The sequence below is a fragment of the Protopterus annectens genome, chromosome 6.part0 (genome assembly GCF_019279795.1).
Source record: "Protopterus annectens isolate FY-2018-M chromosome 6.part0, PAN1.0, whole genome shotgun sequence".
NCBI lineage: Eukaryota > Metazoa > Chordata > Ceratodontiformes > Protopteridae > Protopterus > Protopterus annectens.
In genome coordinates, this window is record NC_056737.1 from 1,914,194,397 (window position 1) to 1,914,219,916 (window position 25,520).

General features: G+C 42.1%; 1 protein-coding gene across 1 annotated transcript in view; it reads right to left on the reverse strand.

Moving 5' to 3' along the window:
* TTLL4 (tubulin tyrosine ligase like 4) overlaps positions 1-25,520 on the reverse strand; it is a 1,780,839-nt gene that overhangs the window by 193,185 nt on the left and 1,562,134 nt on the right. Inside the window, exon 21 of the mRNA XM_044073711.1 lies at positions 20,678-20,748. Within this exon, the coding sequence (XP_043929646.1) occupies positions 20,678-20,748 (71 nt within the window). The remainder of the gene's footprint in view (positions 1-20,677; positions 20,749-25,520) is intronic.

Consider the following 25,520-nt stretch of genomic DNA (forward strand, 5'->3'; position numbering starts at 1 on the left):
ACACAGTAAGGGAAAGGGAAAAAATACTAATTTACCACAAAAAAATAATAAAACACGGTTTAACTACACAAAGGGCTTACTACACACACACACACACACACACACACACACACACACACACACACACACACCGAAAAAACTATTTATCTGAACAAAATGCACGTAAATTCCTCTCACCTAAAACACTAAGAGCTCTTCCCTAATGATTCAGAAGCCGCGGCAAACCACATCTGAGAACTGGAGGGAGGTAGCAGGGTATTATGTGTAAGGGGGAGGAGCTGAGAGCTCGGATCTTTAGCTTGGAAAGCTGCCGGCTCGGATCCGATACCCACAGGTTGCTGATCAAATGAAGTTAACTTCTTCAGAACCATGGTTTAAAACTGATATGGGCCTATATGAAGTCAGGACTGATTGTTCTTTACAAACTTTAGGTAGTACAGCCACAACAACTTCTTCCAAGATGCTGGTGCTTCTCCTCCTTTAAATTACTATTAAACAAAACCTTCCAAATCTTTATCACTTTCTTCTCTTGTATCTCCCAAGCTTCAACAGGAATACCATCTATTCCTGGAGACATTCTTGCAGATTTGTTGTATGTCACCATTTTTCTCTCATCTCCTCCTATCTTAACTGTTACGCCTCATCTACCACTAATCTTTGTATACTTAAGTCTTCCATAAATATTTCCATTTGTATTCAATGGTTATTTTTCTTACTAGAGGATCCCCAAGTTTGGCAACAACCCTTTCTACTTTCTGATACCCAAGTCACTGTGCTAACAAGTTTTTGTGCTCTGGAGCTATTATCAAAAAACAGTTGCGTAACAGCAATCTTTCTAAACATATGCCTATTATCCTAATACTCCCATATTTTCTCTTTAGCACTCTAAAGTTGCAGCTGTTCTTGTTCTGTAAGATTCTCCTTATTCTTTAATACTTCAACTTTTGTCATACCCTCTAAATAATTCCTGTTAATATTTAACCATCTCACTCACCTCCTGCTAAGCACATTAATGTACAGTTAAACTGTACAGTGAATGGTACATTAATTCTACTTTTTGTAGGGGGGCTATGCCCCCTGCACCCACACACCCCATGCACATTAAATATACCAACTCAGAGATGGCACTTCAGTGAGGAAATGGGTAAATTCCCTGTTCCTCACTGAACCGCAATCCCCCTGCACAATGTCAAACCCAAATGCTCGAGTTACACTACCCATTCACTGTAGTGTAGTCTATCGATTTGGGTTAGGCATTCTGCCGACTTGAAAACTGTAAGTCGACCATATGCCAGTCGACCGATGCAGTTAAAGTTTTCATTGTAAACCATTCCTGTGAAATGTAATGTCTAGTCTAGCCCAGTTACTTTACCTTAGGGAATAATACGTAAATTCTCTCAGAGTGCCTACTACTGAAGTCGCATGTTCCATACCAAATATTGTCATAAATTTCATCAGAAATCCACCCTCTTTTGTTATAATTTTCTTTTAGGTCCCCCTGATACATCCTCACTGTTGCAATTCAAATTCCAGTCCCCACCTACAAGTAATATTTCCTGCTGAAAGCTAATTTCTCTCAAAATTTTCTAAAGCTCCATAATAGCAGTTTTAGGTGGAATATAAATACATGCTAACGTAATCGTCCCCCCTTGGAAGTAGCTCCTTACAACCACAAATCTACCATTACTATATTTTTCCCCTCTTCTATCACTATAGGACCTCCTCTAGCAATCAGTATAATACTCCCCTTTTCTTTTCTCCCTGACATGCTGAATATCCCCCATGAAATCTTTTTTAATCAAATTTACATGCTCACTTCTTTCCAAATCTGCCTCCTGTAGCATTGCTATTTGCACTCTCCATTTACTAATATAATTCAATACTCTTACCTTTGTGTTAATACCTGGGAGGACATTCAAATTCCAAAATAATATGTTTAGTACAGTCATTATAATAAAACTTTATTAGACCCACCTGCTATAGATGGTGGCTTTGCAAATGTCTATTGCCATATTTTGTTACATGCACCCAACTACAGTTTGGCAGGTAGATCTTTCATACAGCTGTTCTTACCATCTCCATTTGAACCTATGTCATATTTTACAAGACCTTTTGTTTTAATGAAAGCTATCAAACAAAAACAAACACACCCCAAAACACCCCCATAACCTATTAACTCAAAACAAACACAAAACTATGTGCCTCTTCAAATAATGAAGTTTAACCCTCCAGATGGGAACAATTGTCCCAAATCCTCAGCTGCACAAGCGCAGGAATTACCTAACATAAAATTTTGGTTATCCATGCTAATATGCATGTATGTTATAGCCTGTGCTCTTACTTGCACTGATTGGTGTCTGTTCTTGTATCATCTTTATTCCCCTCACAGATGTGAAAAGCAGCTTGTATACTTTCAGGAAACATTTACTTTTCGCCTTTAAAAAACAGCTCTGGCTTTTACTGCCTACCCATGTAGTTACCTTGACTCCATGGAAACAAAATATGTAGCTGCTCTCAGATTCAGACTTCTCAACTCACACTAAACATTTCTTTGTTAAATAAAAACTATTAAATTCAGTGCTTTCTTAAATACTTTTTCACACAGGCACAAAACAATTATTAGATTAAGCCAATGGTCTTAATCCAGACATTTGGCTATGCAAAAGTAAACATAACTCTACATACATTATATGTGCAATTTTTCACCCCACTGCCTATCTCAACAGCCCAAGATTTGACCATTTTAGCTTAAGCATGCTTTTGTCTAGCTTTTCTTTTTACACTAATGTCGACATTTCTTAAAACTAAAAAAGAAAAACAGACACTTGTTTATCTTTATTACATGCAATAACTGAAACTGCTATACTATACAAAACATGCAATTTATATTATTGTGTTTCATACAAACACTAAAGAACAAAACTGTTTTACTTTTCCTCCTTTGTGTCCTAAATATTAATGGCATAAAGTGTGTGTATGTGTGTGTGTATAAATATATATATATATATATATATATATATATATATATATATATATATATATATATATATGCACACCCAAAAGTTTAATGAAGTCAACAAAGGTCAAGTCCTTCTCAGACACTTTTGCTTACAAAGTCTTATTTTGTAAATGTGATTGATGCTTTACAATGTCCCATTATTCACTAATTTCAGTATTGCTTGTCTTCTTCCTGTTCATCTCCATCTGCCAACCCCAGACTTTGGTTCAAGTATAAGGTACTCACTATTCTTCTAATCAACTCCTGTGCATTTTTCTGTCTTCAGCATTTTACTTTGGAACATGTTTCATTGGCAAAGTCTCTATACGACCTTTATTATCAAAAGACTAAGCAGAGTTGCCCTCTGTTTGATGGCTCACTCTTTGTTGGACAAGCTTTTGTATTTCCTCTTTAGCCGGTTTTGCATCAAAAGTTAGTTTGATCTTCCAGGAGAAATATTCTGAAGACAGCTGAATACAACAGCTTGAATCTCACACCTGCCTCTCCACATTCCCTGATTGCTGGGAATAAATTTGCTTCTCTTCTGCCTGATGTACAGAGAATAAATCATTTTCCAGAAACATTCTACTGTCTCCAATTTTTCATGCTTTGCCCTTCTGCCGCTGTTTTGTCTGGATCATCTCCTTCTGCTGGAATGATTGCAACTTTACTAATAGAGTTATTGGCTGCTTTCTCATGGCCAGGTTTGGTCTGCGCACACATTGTGCCCTTTTAATTAACAAATCCTGCTATAGAATAACAGTCCAGTTGCTTATTTGTGCTTTCATAAAATTAATAGTGTCTGTCCTTCCCAGTTTCTCTGGTGCATCAGAAAATCTCAGGTTTTCTCTGTGTGCTCTCTCTAACTGTACCATTTGTTAAACAGCTCTTCTTGAGCAGTCGCATACTCCGCCTTTTCTTCATTTCAGTTTTTGATTTTTTTTGCAGTTTTAATCAGTTAATTTGAACAGATCTTTAAAGCTTCTTCCATTTTTCCAGCCTTTTGCTACTTGAGTTGATATAATCCTTCAGGGTTTCATTTATTTTAATCAACTGCAGGATTCTTCCCAACCACTGTTTTCTCTTTACTTTTTCTAGTTGTTTTTCTTTCAGATTCTCTACATTTCCTCTTTGTTGGAATCCATTTAATATAGTTATTAGCCAGTAACTGCATTTTACTCACATTGACAATACTTAAGGTGATGTCAGTTTCTTAAAGGCATTCAGGCTGCCAAAAAAAAAAAAATATATATATATATATATATATATATATATATATATATATATATATATATATATATATTCCTTCTTGGGGCACAAGCTTTGTTCTTGAAAAGTTGATTTGGCCACCTTTTAAACTAGCAGTTGCTTCTTTTTAAAAATTGTTTACCTGGAAAACTGTCTCCTTGGTGGCTCTGACCTCTGCCAAAAGTCTCTTAGCTTCAGGCCCTTATGGCAGTTCCTCCTTTTCTAGTTTTACACAGAGAGAGTCTTTCTCATAGAACTAATCCTACTTTTATACCTAAACCGATCAACCATTTGTCTGACTCAGTCAATCCATCCGCCTTCATTATTTCCATCTCCTCAAAACAGAAGTGACAGGTTTCTCCATTCTTGGATTTGTACAAGCGGCTTACTAAGAAATTTGATAAAGTTTTTGGTTTCTTTTCAGGACAAGAAATTGGATTTGGCTGTTTTTAAGCAAACCATTTCTACAGCCATTTTGTTTTGTTATTCTCTTCAAACAGCTTCCTGCTTCTGTTTTGTTCTAGTCCTACTACAGGGGTTGACTCTTTTGGAGCTTTGTCAAGGGTCTCGATGCTAGATCCATTTTGGAGTTTGCAACTTTGTCTTTTGTGCATACTTTTATGAAGCATTCAAGGGCAAAGTCATGTTTGCAAGGTCCACCCTTCACGAGTTTTTGGAGAGCGCCTCTTCCTATTGTTTACATTAGCTATATTGTTCTCCCTTTTGGAAGGAATGCTGCCATAGTCATTAAGGAAAGAGATCGTACAGTTGTGCAAGAACTTACCATAACAGTAGTTCTACTTATCACTGCTGCAGTATTCTGTCCCTCCATCCTTCCTCCATCAGGTTTTTCTCTTTTTCCCTCTACCAGAGGAGATGACTTTTTTCTATTTTTCTGGACATACATGTACCATCTTTCGTATTCTTCCTCATTTGCTGCTTCTATTGTTCTGCAGCAATTCAGTTTTGACGATTTGGCATTCTTATGCCTCTTGTGTACCTTACACCTAGGATGTACATAATGCATGACACATGGAAGGGCCCAGGCTTTGATAGGCTGGCCATACACCTAGCCTTGGCAGTGTATGCCTACTGTAAGGAATACTCTGGAAAGCAGGACATCCACTGTTATGGCAAGTTCTTACAGAACTGTAATTTCCTTTCCTACACATCTTACCCAGACCTTCATGTACTGCCGCTTGCTGTACACATTGCTGATGTTTGACAGTGATGGAAAGTGGAAGAAAATTACAGCCAACTTATTGCTGTTATATACACCATACTTCACCCCCCCCCCCCACACACACACACACACACAAGCATAATCAATGATAATGATTGCTTTCATACATCTGAATGGACACAGGGGAATACAAGTGAAACAGTAAACATTTCAGGAAACATGCTTCACAAACATATTTGCTCTCAGACTGATTCAAAATACCTTTCAAGTACTCAGCATAACTGAATTTCCTGACACAGATTCTGATTTCCTGGCAGGTGGCAACCCCAATTATGGGTAAACATATGATAATCACACAGTCACCACAACTATAATGCACAAGATCAAATTGATGAAGGGAGGGAACTAATCATGCAGCAAAGATCCTTTTATTCAGACAAGCATAATCCCTGCAATAAGAAATGCAAAGAAAATTTATACATACACAGCTGCCTGACTTACAGGGAATACTAACAGCAGCCACTGGATAAAGGGGTCAACATTGTAATGGTGGCAGAGTATTGATGAGCCACTGAGCACCCCAGCACTATCAGGTTTTACCTCATATCATGCGTTCCGGCCCCAAAATCCGGACAATACCAAGAAAGGAGGGGGGGTATCCATATTCATCAAGGACACCCACACCTCAAGACTGGTGGCAATGCACGATGCATCGGAGACCATCCAGGTGCAATTAACCATAGGCAAGACTGCTCTGCAAATTGTAGCATGCTACAGGCCACCCTCACAAACTCAGGAACCTCACATGGCCTTCCTGAAAACACTAGAGGGGATAAATGTATCACCAAACACCATCATACTAGGTGACTTCAATTACCCTAATATAGACTGGGAACACTACTCAAGCCCAAACACCCTAGCCCAAAAGTTCCTGGAATTCATAAACTCAAATGCCATGGAACAACTAGTCACGATCCCCACAAGAGGAGATAACATACTTGATCTCATCATCACGAACATGGGAGCACAATGTTCAACACCAGAAGTATACCCCTCACTGGTGAGATCAGATCACAAACTAATCTCGCTGGAGGTCCTCATCCCACCCCACCTGAAATAAAAAGACCACAGTAAAGAACTTCTCAAAGCCGACTTCACACTTCTAAAGACTAGTGTGGTCTCCTTTAAGGCCCCGAGGCGGAAAACAGTACTCGAGCCGCTGAATCACTTACAAATGCCTTCTACCAGCACCTGCAGGACTGCATGGATAAGGCAATCCCAAGCAAAACAAAGACTCTTTGTACCAAAGGCAAGCGTCCAGTCTGGTGGACCCCAGCCATAAACAAACTCTACAACAAAAGGAGGAAGCTACTACAAGATAGAGCAAAATCCTTAAAAGGTAAGACACCCTTGATCACTATAAGTAAAAAACTAAGAGCTCTCATAAAATCATCCAAAGCAAATTTTGAGAGAAAAATAGCTAAAGACTCAAAAGACAATCATAAGGCCTTCTTTAGCTATGTTAGAAACCTGGGAGGAAACTCCCAGATATGCTCAGAACTAGTTCAAAATGATGTGAAGATTACTGATCCTACAGACATTGCCAACATACTGGCTGACAGGTTCAGTGCAAACTTCTCCCCCCCCCTCAAAAGGAGAGATATCTATACCAAACGACTGCAGCCCCCCAAACATCTCCAACGCCCAAGTGAGAACTGCTCTCTCCAAAGCAAAAAACACAGCATCCATGGGACCTGATGGTGTCCTCGGCTGTGTGCTCCACGAACTCAATGATGAATTAAACCCACAGCTAGGACAGCTGTTTAATCAAAGTCTTACCTCTGGATACGTACCCAGGGAGTGGCGCACTGCAACTGTGGTCCCACTTCACAAAGGCGGTGCCTCCACCGACCCTGGAAATTACCGGCCCATTAGCTTGACAAGCCTTATCTGCAAAGCCATGGAGACGATCATAATGGACCTCATAAATAAAGACATAGGGAATTTGCAGACTTTGGATCCAACCCAGTTTGGCTTTGTCAAAGGCAGATCATGCCTTTTAAACTTGGTTGACTTTTTCGAAACAGTCACCAAAGCCATTGATGAGGGAAAGGCAGTCCATACAGCCTACCTCGATCTGGCGAAGGCCTTCGATACAATACCCCACTCGGGTATCACTGAAAAACTCATCAGCTTAAATGTTAACCCATACATCACAAGATGGGTTGCAAACTGGCTGAGTGACAGAACCCACAGGGTCAGAGTTGCAGGCGCCATGTCAGACTCAAAGCCTGTCACAAGTGGTGTCCCACAGGGCTCTGTCCTGGGCCCACTCTTGTTTGGCATCTACTTTTCTGAAGTACAAGCAAACACAGGAGGGTTATGGCTGACAAAGTTTGCAGATGACTGCAAACTGGGTGCCATAGTAGAAAACACATCTGACACAGATATCCTTCAGAAGGGTCTCACAGAAACGGATAACTGGTGCCAGAGCCATGGCCTAAAGTTAAATGCTAAAAAATGCATAGTCATACCCTTCGGGAAAAACAAGGTTACCCCTAGCTACCAAATAGGTGGCAATCCACTGAGCACAGAAGAAGTTATCAGGGACCTGGGGACCCAGGTTGATAGTAGTCTGTCATTCGACACCCATGTAGCTAAAGTAGTTAGGAAGACCTTCTACATTGCCCACCTTATCATGAAGGGATTCTCATCTAGATCAAGGGAGGTCATAGTCTCCCTTTACTCATCACTCAGACCAATGATTGAGTACAATGCCCCATTCGGAATGTATCTGACCCGACACTTGCAGCAGCTGGAGAGGCCACAAAAGTTCCTCACCAAAAGGATAAAGGGCCTCAAAAATCTGTCCTATGCTGCCCGACTGAAAGAACTCCAGCTCTATTCAGTCGCCACGCTTGCTCAGAGGTGACCTTTGCCTAACATACAAGGCCATGTCAAACCCAGATTTGATGAATATGCTTCACCTCAAAAAATCTAGATCCATCAGAGCCACAAGGGTGGGAGACTTAAACCTCGACACGGCTATTAATAGGACGTGCTGGAGAGATAGATTCATCACCCAAAGACTCCCTATGCTGTGGAACAAAATCCCGGTATATGTGAGGCAGAGCACCTCGCTGGCCTTGTTCAAGAGAAATCTTGACCAATGGATGGGAGATCGCAGATATACCCCAGGGATCACCTCAGTGTCACTGCTCGACAGAGGCACAGCAAAATAATGAGTATAGTCCCCATACTAAAGGGGTGGCGTAAGCCACAAAACGATGGGCTAGGCTTGTAAATGCCCTCGGGCAGATAGCCTAGTATGAACCTATGAACCTATGAGAAAGATCCCTCATAAATTAATTGAAAGTACCGAGACTGAACACCTCCAGCAAGAGCTAGAATAATACACATACTTGGTGTACTGAAAGCAGTCTCAAGCTAAATGTATTTATTTATTTATTTAAGCTGTTCCCACCTCATAGGTTACGAACAGCATTCCTCCTCGGACAAAAAGGGTCACAAGAGACCTCAACACTTAAGTGGACAATTTCTCATTTAATCCTTGTGTTTATATCATATTTAAGAAATGATTCTATCCGTAGGGTTGCCACCTTTTCAAATGCCCAAAGTGGGACATTTTTGGTACAAATGTCAGATTTTGCAGGGTGAAACACCCACAGCCAGTACAAAGGGCAGAACTTCACTTTTTTGCCTAAATAAAAGCTTATACTTGTATTTTAGTTGCTTATTCTGTTTCTTATAATATTTAGGCATTTCAGATACAGAATAACTGTTTTATGCAACTATTACATAAAATATAGGAAATAATTTTGTACTAAAATCTCAGGACATTTGCCATTTTTACAATTTTTTTGCAGGACATAACTGCCCAAAGAGGGACTGTCTACCTCGCAAAGTGGGACAGGTGTTAACTATCTATCTGGCCCTGTTAACTTTCAAGGGAATTTCTTGAAAATCCAAAGTCAGTCATTCTAGCACTGAACTCTTACCTTATCAGACCCAGTGAATGCAATGACTCTGGTATGGATACACCCAAGCATATCACTAACCTAGAAATACACAAAAGAATTCTAAACAAGAAAATTAAAAGCATTAAATCCTCCAACTATCCTGAAAATTTGTATGATTCCCTCGTACCTACCAGCCTACAGGGTGCTCAAAGATGACCTCTCTCTCTCTCACACATTTTGAGCCGGAAAATATATCATATTTGACCTTTTATTTCTTCACAAAGCCAGTGGGACTACAAATACTCAGGCAATGGACCTAAATCAACGCCAGGTAAACTTGATTCACTTTAGGAATACGTTCCTAACTCACTATTCCCAGCTTATGAAACACGTCATCACTACAGGCCAAACACATGCCATCTTTCATTACTTTTAAGGCTAGCCTTGACGACTGGATGGATAGACAGAATTTTACACCAGGGTTATTCTGTACAGCCTTGCTTGGTTTTGGAGATGAGCACTATTGGGCGCATCAAAGGGTAAGCCAAGACTTTTTAAGTGCATCTGCCTAAAGATGTAAATGGCAAGCACTGTATGGTCATCCTACACAAGAAGCTATGCATTAAAATTATGTACCTCCCCTGGTAAGTATATGATTAGGCTGAATTCCCAAGCAGTAAAGAAAAAAAGCTCAAGGTGGGAGGAGTTGGAGGACAGCTAAAAGAAAAAGCACAGAAATATGAGTCTTAAAGTAGCAAGGCATCAAAGGTGACTAGCTCCTGGAATCAGTGGAGCATATAACACTTTGAGATGGTATGAAACCAACAACCAAGTGGCTGTGACAAATGTTTGCAACAGAAACACACTGAAGCAAACACTGGAAACAACTATGCTCTTACAGGCCAGCTAACTGACATCATTAAACAGGTGGCTTGCAGCCTGAGGGCAAAACATGAAAATTCTTGACCCAGTGGAAAGGGTTTGCTTAGTAATTGCCAGGCCAACCTTCTCTGAAAACAAAGGAGGTGAATAGCTGTTCAAGTGTCAAAGAAGAGGAGAGTTCTTCAAAAGCTAGTGGAGATACACAGATAAGAACAGCTTGATTAGCTGGTGCCAGGCCATGACCAAAACCTGTACTAGGCTTACTTAAAACCCAAGCTGACAGAACATACCCAGGTTGTGAAGGACTCTTGCTAGTCTGGTTTCTACCTCTACAAAGAGAGCATTAAGAACAAGGGCAGACACGTTTTGCCACCATTTTCAGGATGAAATGAAGAATGGTCCTGGGGTTTTCAAATCCCTTTAACGTACCAGGAGCAGTCTTCTGCAGATAAAATAAGTCTGGGATCCTGGGAGCAGAGGTGACTGGCAACTAGGATAACTGCTTTTGAAAACACAAGCTGTAAAAGGTGTCAAACCAGTGGACTTCCATGGAAGACAGAGACAGACAAGACAAATCTATCAAAAATGAAGTTCAAATCCTAAGAGAAGATTTCTTCAAGATCTGGTGGAAATGCAGTCTCTCTCTCTAAGAACAGCTGGACTAAGTGTCAGGCCACAACCCTACCCACCACAAGGTCAGAATGGGTAGAAATGGCTGATGTGCACCTTAACTTTAGAACAACGGACTAATAAAACAGGTCAACTTAGGCTCTGAATGGTGCAATCAACATGAGCTTACCAGACAGCATTAAGTCTGTTCATCTAACATTTATATAAAGAAATGTTTACAAATAACTGCTTTTGAAAACACAAGCTATAAAGGGTGACTGATAAATGGATATGCAGAGTAGCAGAACATAATATGGGAGACTAGCAGTATGGATTCAGATCAGGATGTAGTACAATTGACCTGATGCTTGCAGTGAGACAGATACTTGAGAAGAAGTTTGGTATGAGTGGAAAGACCAACTGGGCATTCCTACACTTGGAGAAAGCATATGACAAGGTCTTAAGAAAGCTGATTTGGGGAGTACTGCAGTGGTTTGAAGCCTCAGAAACATTGGTAGAATTAGGGCAGGCTATGTAAAAGGACCCAATGATTCAAGTACAAACAGTGTTCAGCCTCACTGAGGGTTTGAATGGGAGAGGGGGTACACCAGACTTCAGCTCAGAGCCCACTGCTGTTCATACTGGTGATGGACTACATTAGCACACAGGTTGGAGGGGACAAATCAAAAAGTTGCTGTATGTAGATGATGTGGCATTACACGCAGACTATGAGCAAGAACTTCAGCAAAGTACAGGAGAATGGAATGCAAAACCCAAGGCACATGGGATGAAAAGTAAGCACAGATAAGAAAGTGGTAATGACAGCAAATTGGGGAAATCAGAAGAAGCTGAAAATAGAGATAAAAGGGAAGACAGTGGAACAGGTAAACAGCTTCAAGTATCTGGAAGGGGTAGTTGAGGAGAAGGGAAGTCTGAATGAAGAGATCAAAGCTAGAATCAGAGGGGCTGCAGCCAAATGGCATAGTGCGTCAGGTGTAGTCTATGTCAGAAGAATGCCAAAGAAGCTGAAAAGTAAGGTGCACAAGACAGTGGTGTGACCAGTACTACTTCATGGTACAGAAATCTGGGCAGTAAAGGCAGAACAGTTGAAGAAGCTAGAGGTGATGGAAATGAAGTGCCCGAGAAAGGTGGTTAGGATGCACACTGTGGGACAGATGAAGAAATGAGGACATAAGAGCAGAAGCCAAAGTAGCTGAAGTTGCAGAAAAGATCAGAGAACAGTTTACGGTGGTTTGAACATGTGTAGAAAAGCAGAAAACAATCTGGTGGGGAAGATTTGGGACAGACAGGAAGAAGGTAAGAGGACGCAAGGATATCCAGCAAAGAGGTGGATGGATTGTGTGAAAGATCTGCGACAGTCAGGCATGAGTGCTGAAGACAGGAGTGTGGCACTGAATCGAGAGAGTTGGCAACAGTTAGCACGATACCCCGACCCCATGTAGAAAAAAATGGGAAAAAGGGGGCTGATGATGATGTTTACAAATAAAAGTAAATCGCAGTAACTGATCTTGCAATGATCTAAAACACTCAAGTGTAAACTGCAAACTAAATGTATTGATCTTATCAAAATATTTAAAATAGTTCACAAACTAATAAAATATCAAAATGCGTCTTTCTTGACTAACTGCAAAGCTTGAGGTTGGGTGTTGCTAAACAGCTGTATTACAATCAAACATTACCCTCAAAACCAGAACTTTGGAACAGTAAACCACCTTAAAACCACCCAAGGCCATTAAATGATTATGAATACTATGTATTATAGTATACTCTCTGAAACACCATAAACGAACACAACGGGCATTTAAAATCTGTGCTAACTTGTGTAGGAAAATGGTGCCTAACCCTTAGATGGGCTTAAAAATAGCAAGTTGTTCAGGTACTGTCCTTTTCCACAAAATATTACTCATTTCACATTGATGAGATGGGCTTTCACTATTTTGTCTGTAGTATGATTATTTTGCTGAGGTGGGCCAATCTAGATTTTGTTAGTGCAGTAAAATGTTCCTAATGGAAAAGCAAGAACAATGCATAAAAACACACTTTTTTAATAACTTGCATCTATTTTTCTTATACAGAGTGCATGGAATACCAATGAATCATTTATCAGGCTGACAGATATGTACACAAGTCATTAATACTAAATCAGTAGTTTGTCACTTGAAATACATCCAAGTACTTGGGGATGCACACAGACAGTAATCTGGCCTCTGACCATCATGTGTCAATTGTAGTGAGGAAATCATTCTGTGTTGTACAACTTATAAATGAAGGTATGGCATTGTAGGTCCAAAGATGTCACTGTTCCAAGAGATGATTTATGTTTTGCATACAAGGCATCTAGGACCCCACCTCTGATGGATCTCCTGCATACCCACAAAACAAAGAGCTCCAGAATTACCCATTCTAACGACTTAAACTTTGTGATATAAACAGGACATGCTGAAGAGACAGGTATGCATCCCAAAAACTACCTTTTCTCTGGAACAGGCTCTAAATTCATGTAAAGCAGATTCACTCCCTAACGCAATAAGTATAACCTAGATAACTAGATGTTGAACCAGAAATCCATCCCTGGTTTGGCACCTATGTCTCTAATGGACACAAGATGCCTGCACAGGGTTCATCTCCCAGGCCCTTGCTTGCAAATAATTCATCTCTCAAGACACTGCTTACACTACCATGGTACCAGAAATTGTCAGAGATTCAGGATTCACGGCTAGGCTTAAAAAGGTCCCAGTGATTTTTAATCTAGTATACACCTGCAAACCTATGAAGAGCAGTAGCAGATTTGTCACTTTGGCAATGAATAAAGACCCCAAGCATGTACTTTAGCAATAATCCATGACGGAGTAGGTAACACTAGATTTACCCAAAGATGGCATGGACTGATCAGAGCTGCCTGCTTTTTTTTAATTAAATATTGCTTCATGTAGCCAGGATACTTATTTTTTGGGCAGCTACTCGCTATTAACACTGTAGCTGCTGGCTTTTTTTTAAGTTGTTTTTTTTTACAATTTTGCTGCACAGAGTAGTGACATCATTTACAGAAGGGCCAAGTAAGCTGTTAAAAGAGGTTGAGGTCTTTGCCTAGTGTCAAAGACAAAATTATTCTTAAACATTTTTTCCTGTGGAGAGTGCTTAGTTTACAATGAGCACACTTATTATCCTTGTCTAATTAGTATGCACATGTTTAAATATCAAGTAATTTTCACTGTACATACAAAAAATAAGTTACAAGAGGTATTTTCAATATATAACAGCAGTAAATAGAAGTTATGTCCTTACCATAACGTTCCATGTGGAGTGTTCATCTCGCCTTTGTTCTTACACCTGGGTTCGGAGCCGATCCTCGGCTCCGTGTCGCTGCAAGCTCTGCATCGAGAAGAAGCTCGAGACAACCTAATACCCACAATCCCTCTCTGCCTTTACCTCAGATCTAGTTTGCAAGCAAACCAGCAGTCAGAGAGAGAACACACTCATGCCAAAATTTACATAGACACAAAAAACACATATATATATATATATATATATATATACACACATGTACATCATATATACAACAACTGCAAATGCAGAAGCAGAATAACCCAGACCAGGCACCAACTGAACGTTCTTCCTGAGGGTGGGAGGGTGGGAATGTAAGAACAAAGGCGAGATGAACACTCCACATGGAACGTTATGGTAAGGACATAACTTCTATATGTGAGAGTGTTCGATCTCGCCGTTTGTTCTTACACCTGGGTAGCGTCCCTAGCTCCATGTTCCTGAGGAACTCACGGGAGGACGTTCTTGAGCACAGTGGAACCAAAGGTTGCCCTGTCCCTAGAAACCTTGTCTACCTTGTAATGAGAAATGAATGTATGTGGTTTAGACCAAGTAGCAGCCGCACAAATAGCGTCTAATGGTAGGCGAGCTGCATGAGCCAGGGATGTAGACACTGATCTTGTAGAATGTCCTTTGGGTTTGATAGATAAAGCTTGATTTGAAGAATCATAAACATAGGTAATACAATCAGTTAACCATTTGGAAAGAGTTCTTTTAGTAACCGGTACACCTTTCCTGCTATCAGCAAAGGCTACAAAAAGTTGATCAGATTTCCTGTGATCCTTTGTTCTATCCAAGTAAAATCTAAGTTGTCTGTGGACATCCAACTTGTGTAACATATACTCCATTTTATTGGAGTGATTCGTGAAAAAGGTGGGTAATTCAATGGATTGATTAATGTTATTAATAGAGCAAATTTTGGGGAGAAAGGATGGATTAGTGCGAAGAGACACTCTGTCAGAGTGAAAGATTAAATAAGGGTGTTTAATGGAGAGAGCCTGAAGCTCAGATACTCGCCTAGCGGATGTAATGGCTACCAAGAAGAGGGTCTTCCACGACAAATACTTCAATGGACAAGAGGAGGCTGGTTCAAATGGGGGTAACATCAATTTAGATAAGAGGTTTACACTCCAAGGGGATGTAGGAGATCTAACTGGTGGTCTAATATGAAAAGACCCTTTTAAACAAACCTTACAAAGTCTGTGGGACATAACAGGAGCCCCACATTCTTCCACATGAAAGTTGGAGATGGCAGCCAATTGCACTCTTAAAGTGGCAGGAGAAGCTCCTTGGTGGAACAATTCTGTTAAAAACTCCAAGATTTTGTTTAAAGGAGCTATGACGGGGTCCAATTGCTGTGTATTTGCCCAGAATACAAAGCGCTTCCATTTACTAGTGTAGGTCTTAGTAGTGGAAGCTTTATGAGAAGCCACTAGTATATTCTGAACTGCAGGTGAAAGAAGATCAGACCTGGCTAAGTAGGGAAGCGGAGCAGCCAAGCTGCTAGATGGAGTGACAAGAGCGAGGGGTGGGGAGCCCCTGACGAGTGGGTCAGTAGATCTGGCTCTGGGTCCAGGATCCAGGGTCCCCGAATGCGGTGTGTCAGAAGAAAGGGGAACCAAATTTGACGAGGCCAGAATGGGGCAATGAGGATGATCGTCCTTTGCAGGTTGTTGGCTTTCTGCAGAAACTTCGCAATCAGAGGAAAAGCATACAGGAGGCCCGGGGGCCAATCGTGAACTAGTGCGTCCCTGGGGACTTCCCCTGGAGGGGGTAATAGGGCAAAATAGCTCCTGCATTTGGCGTTCATTGGAGACGCAAACAGATCGCAGGAAGGATGGCCCCACTTGCGAAAAATCTTCTTCGCAACTGACTGTTTTAGGGACCACTTGTGCGGCAACAGGATTGCTCTGCTCAGCCTGTCGGCTATGACGTTGGATGACCCCGGGATGTGCGTTGCTATCAGAAAGCGACCCGTGGACTCCGCCCATTGCCAGATTCTCATGTCCTCTCTGCATAGCTGATAGGACTTGGTTCCCCCCTGCTTGTTTATGTACCAGACTACAGACATGTTGTCCGTCTGAACTGCAATAGTCCCTAGAGGAAGAAGGGGAGCAAAGTGCTGCAACGCTAGAAACACTGCCCTCAACTCCAGAACATTGATGTGCAGATTGTACTCTAAATTGGTCCATTCGCCTTGGACTGTCTGTCCCTGAAAGATGCCCCCCCACCCTATCAGGGAAGCGTCGCTGTCGGCGTGGGTAGCACAAATGGTCTTCCTCTGGAAAGGTTGCAAGTCTGAAGCCACCAGACTAGGTGTGATTTGCATGTGTTTGTGATCAGAATTTCGTGTGTCAGAGGTAGCTGTTGGAACGACCATTGTGCAAACAGTAGCCATTGTAGAACTCTCATGTGCAGTCTTCCCAATGGTATCGCAATGAGAGAAGCTGCCATGAGGCCCAACACCTTTAGTACCAGTTTTGCTGGGGATTTTCTGGATGATAGAAGAAGAGATATGTGGGTTTGGAGTGAAGCTATCCTTTCCGGAGGAAGCCTTAGAATTAACTGATGCGTATCCAATTCCGCTCCTATGAATAAGATACGCTGTGATGGCTGTAGTAAAGATTTTTCGAAATTTATGGAAATTCCGAGGTGAACACAAAATTGTAGAGTGTAATCCCTGGCCTGTATCAGTTGACGCTGGGTGGTGGCAGAAAGGAGCCAGTTGTCCAGATACGGAAACACCTGGAATCCTAAGTGTCTCAGGCGAGACGCTACCACTGCCATGCATTTGGTGAAAACCCTGGGGGCTGAGGTCAGACCAAAAGACAGGGCTCGAAACTGAAAGTGACTGGCTCCCAGCCGGAAGCGCAAATGATCTCTGGACGCCCTAGCCATTTTGATGTGGTAGTATGCGTCCTTCAGATCTATTGAGCACATCCAGTCGTCCTTCTGTAAGAATGGAAGGATCGATTGAAGCATGACCATTCGGAACTTTTCTTTCTTGACGAAGGTATTGAGGTTGCTTAGGTCCAGAATGGGCCTCCAGTCCCCTGTCTTCTTTGGAACTAAAAAGAACCTTGAGTAAGTTCCGAATCCTCTTTGGTCCGCTGGGACTGGTTGGATGACTTTTTTCTAGCAGCTTTGAAATTTCTATAGCTGCTGGTTCTCGCAGATGGGGCGGCACATCTGGGAGTCCTCTCTTTGGAATGGGGTTGGATAGGAATGGTATTCTGTAACCTCTGGTAACAACGCTTTTTACCCAGTTGTCTGTAGTAATGTTTTGCCAGGCCTGAGGGTATAAAGCTAAGCGACCCCTGACTGCCTCCAGAGCAGGACAGTCGGGCCTCCTCTCAGGAGTGCTGGAAAGGTTTTCCAGGGGGGGTATCCCTGTCACCTTGATTTTGCGGACCCCCTCTGCCGCCAGGGCGGCATCTTCCACCTCTGCCTCCTCCTCTGCCTCTAGAGGGGGCATCACCCTGTGTGCCTGGGAAAGAACCTTGGGGTTTTTGAAACCACATTTTCCCACCGCGTTGCCCTTTGGGGTACGGTCTGGATGGGGTGGAAAACGGACTCCGACAGCAGACAGAGTCTTTCCCTCCTGCTCACACCGAGTAAGGGTCTCCTTTACTTTGGGGCCAAAGAGAGTGGCACCGTCAAATGGGGCGTTAGTAAAGGAAGACTTGAAGGCTTCCGCAAATGAACATAAGCGCATCCAGGATTGTCTACGAAGAGCAATCGCTGAAGCTGCTGCCCTACTCGAACCTTCGCCTGCGTCTGAGATCAGCCTCATGGACGAGTTTACAATGGATGTAAGGGTATTAAGTTGTGCTGTCACTTTCTCTGAGACAGCAGCATCTGTAGTACCCTGGAGGGTATCTCCCAACTCTTTGATTAGATCCCTCTGTAGCCGTGTGAAGTGGGTCAAATAGTTCAGGGATCGCATAGAAAAAGCCGCTGAACTAAAAATGCACTTCCCGTACCTGTCCATAGTCCTAGAATCTTTGTTAGGGGGATGGACAGATGAGGAAGATTCCGACATCTCCTTTTTCGTGGCCGCTGCCACCACCATAGCGTCCACTGGAACTCCTTTTGTCAAGTAAGCCTTGTCCTGGGGTGCAGTAATGTATTTATTAGGCTTCCTAGGGACTGGCTCCACCGTGTCAGGAGCCTCCCACGCCCTTCGAGCAATCAGCTCCATTAACTCATCGAAGGGCGGTGTGACCCAGGAGGAGGAAGGGCGAGCACCAAATGCCTTCAGCAAGACTGACTCATCCTCAGAAGGGGGGAGGGACTGCCAGCCACCTCTCTGCTTTAGGATCTCCAAGATGTCAGAAAAAGAGACATCTTCTGAAGGTGACTTTGGGGACCCTTCTGACTCATCCAAGTCAGTATCGGATGTCAAAGATTCTTGTGGAGAATCTAAGCGTCTCCTCTTACACAATCTTTTCCTAGGGACTTCTTTGGGGGGAGCATCCGAAGAAGCCTCCGAGGAAGAGAGGGCACCCTCCAGGGGTGGCTGAGACACAGGTGCTCGACGCTTAGCTGTAGCCGTGGGTGCAGAGGAGGATAACGGACCTTTATGGGGAGGAGAAGCTGTATCTGCTGATGTGGTTGTCTGAGTAGACAACACCTTCCTCATGAGATCGAAAGCTCCCGGGTCCCGAGTCGAGGCATCTCCCGGTTCCGAAGAAATGGGAAGAATCCCCGAAACAGGCACCGAAGGCATCGACCCCGAGGACGGAACCGAGTCGATCCGAGCCACACCAGTTGAGAGGAGACCGAGATGAGTTTGGATAAGGCCGTATTCTCCATTAACTTCTGCACCACGCGGTCTACATCAGTATCAGAGAGGGGCCTGGAAGAACGGGTCGAAGGAATCGAAGACGGAGCCGACCTCAACAGTGTCGGGGGAGGGAGCTCCATCACCGGTTCCAAGACTCGAGGCTCGGAAACTGACAACAGTTGAACACTCGGCTCCGAAGTCTGTGGAACCGGTGATCTAACTTTAGCTGAAGAGCTCGGAGCCGATGACCTGGGCTCCGACGTCTTCGATTCCTTCGAGGATTTGGATGCCTGGTCTGAAGCATCCAGAGCCTCTTGAAAAGTAGGTTTCAACAAACCCCTATCCATGAGTTTCCTGCGCCTATCTGTCATGACCCTCCCACTGAAAGAATGACAAATTGAGCAGTCTTCTTGCAGATGGAGAGGGCCAAGACAGTAGACGCAGGAACTATGATGGTCAGTAACTGACATCTTTTGCCCACATTGGCAACGCTTGAAACCAGATTTAGCCTTTTCAGACATCTTACAGTTAATATAGTTAGAAACTGAGAAGTCAAGTCCAGTAATAAAGTCAAGTCCGGTGAAATTGTCGAATCCAGTAAGGAAAAAGTCAATCCGGTAGTCAAATCCAAGTAAGGGGTGGTAGGCCCCGAGGGAAACTCTAATAAGTTTAAATAAACTTAACGGAACCGAGAATTCCTCAACCTTACCACACACACACACTATGTCACTAACAAACTTTTTATAATAAAATTACTCTGAAAATACAAGAATAAAATCTTAATCTTATCTTTAGGTGCTCGAGCTCGACCCAGTGATGCGAACGCTGCAGCGGCAAACTAGATCTGAGGTAAAGGCAGAGGGGGATTGTGGGTATTAGGTTGTCTCGAGCTTCTTCTCGATGCAGAGCTTGCAAGCGGCCGACACAGAGCCGAGGATCGGCTCCGAACCCAGGTGTAAGAACAAACGGCGAGATCGAACACTCTCACATTACTAATTTACCACAAAAAATAACTAAACTATGGGCTTAATACACACACACACACACACACACTCTGAAACAAAAAACTATTTATCTGAGAAAATAATCCTAAAATCCTCTCACCTAAATGCTAAGAGCTCGTCCCTAATGCTTCAGAAGCTGTGGCAAACGAGATCTGGGGACTGGAGGGAGGTAGCAGGGTGTTATGGGTAAGGGGGAGGAGCTGAGAGCTCGGATCTTTAGTTTGGAAAGCTGCCGGCTTGGATCAGAGGTCGGATCCGATACCCACAGGCTGCTGATCAAATTAAGTTAACTACTTCAGATCTATTACTAAAAAACAAAAAAATAAAGAGCAAGAAACAGCTCCACCACAAAGACCATGCAGTTTGCCTTTATTCTCGTACCTCGGCCATTCGCCTTATGGGCGAATGGCAGAGGTACCAGAATAAAGGCAAATTGCATGGTCTTTATGGTGGAACTGTTTCTTGCTCTATTTTTTTTTTTTTTTAAAGGAATTTTTTTTATAGTAATTTAAGCTGTGGACAGTGGTCCTACTGTCTACACTGCATACCTTGATCAAGCAATGACATCTGGCACCATACCACATTCCGACAAAGGTTACCACATTAGAGACAGAGATTATCAAATAAACATTTGATACTCACCACATGAACTGCATCACTGTTTATTCCTAAATGAACTCCTTTCTGACACAAAGCTCTCAGTAGATCAATACCTGTAAAGTTAAGCAAATAACTGTCATTAAACACTGTGCTTTCAGTACATGTTGTGTAATAAAAGCTACACAAGCTGTCACTAACGCAGCTATCTCCCAGAGGTCCCTCTTTAGTATACAGAGCACTTGGATAGTGTTTTTGGGTCAACTGGTAGAAATTCAGGACTATGTACTATCAGTCCCACAGCTTTGAAATATTAAAGTGTGATTAGCACTTAAAAAAAGTGAACTTCAGAACAGTACAGTTGTATAAGTAAACTTACCATAATAGAGCACTGCTGCAGTAGCCCTACCTATATGGGATATATCCATCCAAGGATATAAGAGCTTGTCAGCTTCCAAACTTTCAAGGCATCTTCCACACACACACAAAGTTTCAGTCAGCGCGAGCAGAGTTGACTAAAAAGACAGGTGTGGGTTCCAAGCCTTTCAAGGCTTTCATGTCAACACAGACAGGGAGACTGCGTCCAGAAAAGACAATGCTAGAAACAAAAATAAAAAAATAAATTAAGTATTCACACCCTGGCATAAACAACACATCAAAAAACAATGGGGAGGGATGGATGAGAGGCTACTGCAGCAGTAATCAGTCGAAAATCTACTCTCAACAGAACTATGTTCATCACACTGATCACTGCTGCAGCAGCTTCAGCTATTACCCTTGTCTACTACATTTGGGAGGTGGAAGGGGAAGGGTCCAGTAGTCCCTGGATAATGGTTCTAGCAAAGCCTAATCTAGATCTCGATAAGGAATGAAGCTTGCAATGCCCAGTAAACATATGTATAGAGGACCAACTTACTACTTCTAGAATACTTCTAGAACCCAATCCTTTCAAAAATCAAGAGATGGAGCCAAGGACCTGAAAGAGTGGGTCTTCAACCTGCAAAGAATAGTTTTGTTGTAATGAGTATAATAAAAGGAAATAGCCTAAGACAACCATTTGGAAATGGTCTGTTTTGCCACAAGCTGTTCCTTCTTACAGTCACAACAAATGAACTAATCTAAAGATCTGATAGATTTAGTTCTGTCAAGATTGTATCCAAGTTGTCTGCGGACATCCAAGGTATGGAGTATCCTGTCTCCCTCATTTTTAGGATGAGGAAAGAACAGGGGGAGATGGATAGCTTAGCTTAAAGCAAACTCGGATACCAGTTTAAGCACAAGAAAGATTAGTTCTTAAAGAAACCCCATCTTTGTGGAAAATAAGATAGGATTGACCCACCATAACAGCTTGCAACTCAGATACTCTTCTTGCAGAGGTCACAGCATTCAGTAAAACTGTTTTCAATGTTAAGATCATTAACACAGCCAGATTAGCTGGATTAAATGGAGCAAGTGTTATTTTCTCTAACACAAAATTGTGACACTGGTTTGCATGGAGGCCTCTTATGCAAAACCCCTTTCAAAAACATTCTGACATGATAAAGCATTAAAAGAGGAGGATCCATGGGCAGACATGCTGAAATGGCCTATAAATGAACCTTGACAGATGAGTAAGAAAGGCCAAAAGATAGTTAACTGACAAATATTAAAAAAACTAGACAGCAACTACCCTGAATGGGTGTTGGTTATGATGTTGCCACCAACTAGAAAACCCTTTCCACTTACTAATTTATGATTTTCTAGTAGCAGACTTTCTTGCCTCCATTAGTACCTGCTGCACTTCCTCAGTAAGTAGGTGCCTAAAGAGAGTTAGGACCCTATCTTCCAGGCAGTCAGTTGAAGTTGACGGTAACAAACACCCCTGATCTAGTGTGAGTAGATCCATTTTGTGAGGAAACATGGGGTAATTGCCCTGGACATTACTAAGAAAAGGAGAGAGCCACTGTTGCCTGGGCCAGAAAACAGTCAACACAATGATCTTGGGGGATTTTCAGAAGTACCCTGGATCTCAGAGAAAAGGGTGGGAAAAGCATACAGGAACATTCATATCCAAGGAAAATAAAAGGTATCCATCTTCCAGGCCTTCTTGCAAGGAGTCCTGGATCAGAATCTTGGGAGTTGATTGTTCACACAGGAGGCAAACAGGTCTGCTTGAACTCCCCACAAGTGGATCAAATCCTGGTAGATCCCCTGATCTTGTTTCCACTTGTGGAGGTCTGCCCTTGTCCTGCTCAGCTTGTCTGAAACACAGTTTTGGTCTGAAGGAATGTAGAATGCCTGTAGAGTGAGATTGTGCTGTGAAGCTATATCCCAAGCTAATATGGTTAGTCTGCAAAGGGGGTATATGTCCTCGTTTCCTCTTGCTTATTGATATACCACATGACTGTAGTATTGTCTGTAACAACTTGAAGAGGTCCAGGGGACCAAAGATGACTGCCTTGATCAGGGCAAGCATCTCTTATATTCAAGTGCTTGTGTCTGTCCTTGATGTCCCACAAACCTTGCTCTTTTATCCCTCCTGAAACTGCTCCGCAAGCCAAGTCCAAGGCATCGGTGGTGACTGACTGTTTTGGAGCAGGGAGGGAGAATGGAAGACCTAGATTTAGAAAAATCTGCTGTGCCCAATTGACTACTCTTCTGACAGACCCCATCACCTGAATTTATAAGACAAAGGATGTTGGTGGAGGGATCAGAGAGAATTCAGATACCACAGTATCTTTCTCATGTGGATTCTTGCAAGGAGCATCATGAGAATCAAAGATGCCATGAGACCCATAATCCTGAGGTATATCCTCGCAGTGACTAAAGTAGGAGTGGAAAACCTTAGAAATGGATCTATTTTCTCTACCTTCTCCAAATCCTTTGTGTTTCTAATACCCTGACGGTAATGGACCCCTTCCTAAGTCAAAGTATGATTAAAACTTGTGAAATTTGTTTTGCTTCAAACTTTGATGTCAGCCAGAAGTGCTCTTCACAGCACCCGCAATGTGCACAGTAATGACTCCTCCTGCAGTTCGTACAGAGTTACATGCATCAGTAACATATCTAAATACAATTGCAATTTCTTTTTTTATAAGACCCGTTGCTCTTACTACTATTGGAACAGTCTGAGTATCTTTCTTCCACACTGCTCTTGTTTCTGCCTGCAAATCCTGATATTTTATAACTTTGTCTCTGTATGCAAGACACAGTAGTCACCAGGTGTAGCAATTACAATGATCAATGCTACTTTTGTCTTCTTTTCATGGACCACTATATCTAGTTTTCTCTCCTCTATCTTTTGAACTGTTGGTAATGGGCGATCCCATGTGATGTAGACCATTTTCTATGATGCTTTGTGGCTCATGTTTCCAGTGTTTTTCAGCTACTTCGGTATTATAATGTTTGCACAATCCCTAATGAAACAGTATTGCCATATTATGCCTTTCAATATACAGTCCTTCTGCCATTAGTATGTCAAAACCAGCAACAAGGTGTGCAACTGTGTCCAATTCGGTTTTACAAAACCTACATTTTTCTGTTTCTCCCACATGTTCAATGGACTTTGTAAAGCAACGTGTACGGAGTCCATTATCTTGGGAAGCAAATATTAACCTTTCATCTTTTGGTTTTAATTCACCTCTCTCTAACCATGCTTGTGTTCGATCTTGATCAATATGGGGTTGTTCCAGGAGTTTTCCATACTTGGAACTATATTTATGTGTTTACCACATTTCTTGCCTTCTCATCTGATCCTTTGCCTTACAGTCTTTCGTTTTTTGTCACATTCAGTTGCTGCCTGATTTTTATGTACTTCTGGTTTAATTTCCATTCCCGCTTGATGCCAATATGCTTCTGCTAGACTAAAAAGGAAACTCATCTTAGATTTATTCGCCTAATGTTTCAAAACATTCACTATGTTTGGGTCTTGCGAGGTCAGCAGATATGCATGCAGTCCCACGACTGCAGATCTATACATGTAATCAATTTCAAGGAGGCTCATACCTCTCTTGGAATGAGAAATATATAATCTTGGTATGTACTTGTGTCTTTTGGCTTTTCCCAGTTAAGGGTCGCCACAGCGGAACTCCGGTCCACTGATTGGCAGTAGAGGTTTACATACTGGCTTGCCGGGCCCAACGCACAACCTTCAACGAAGGAATGCCCATTCACGCATGTTGCTACACAGAAGACGCTCTGAGAATCGAACGGGCAACGTCTAACTGTGAGGCGACAACGCTACCGCAACACCACCACATCTTAGTATGTACTGATTTTTATAAATAATTTGATGAGCATGAAGCATCCTCCTTGTTCTCCTGTCTAATCTATCAAGCACCTTTTGGGGCCAGTCAATCACTCCAAAACTGCAAGTTAGGACAGGGATAGCAAATTGGTTTACAGCTTGAACTTTGTTCCTAGATGCCAGTGCTGTTTTCAGGATTAAGTCTTCTAAAATATTGCTTACTGAAGTTTATTCATATTTGTTCATGTTTTACTGTTACTCATTCATCAATTCCCAGATATTTATACACTCCCTCTTGCTGAAGTTCTTTTATAGCACATTTTTGTTCCAAACTGATGTTTTCTTGGTGCTGCAGCTTTCCTGCTTTAAAAGTTGCTTTTGCACATTTAGCAAGACCAAATGACACTCTTATATCATCTGAAAAAGTTTTGACTACTTGCAGTTGAGCTTTCAGTTCCTCATCTGATGAGCTATACAGTTTTAAATCACCAACAAAAAGATATGTCTTTACACTTTGTTGCTTTCTGGGAGCCAAATTATAGCCACAATCTAATCTGTTAAGGAGACAACTTAATGGGTTAAGGGCAAGGCAAAAGAGCAACGGTGACAGAGTCATGCAGGAATATCCCCCTTTGTATTTTTATCCCTGGAATAATAATTTGT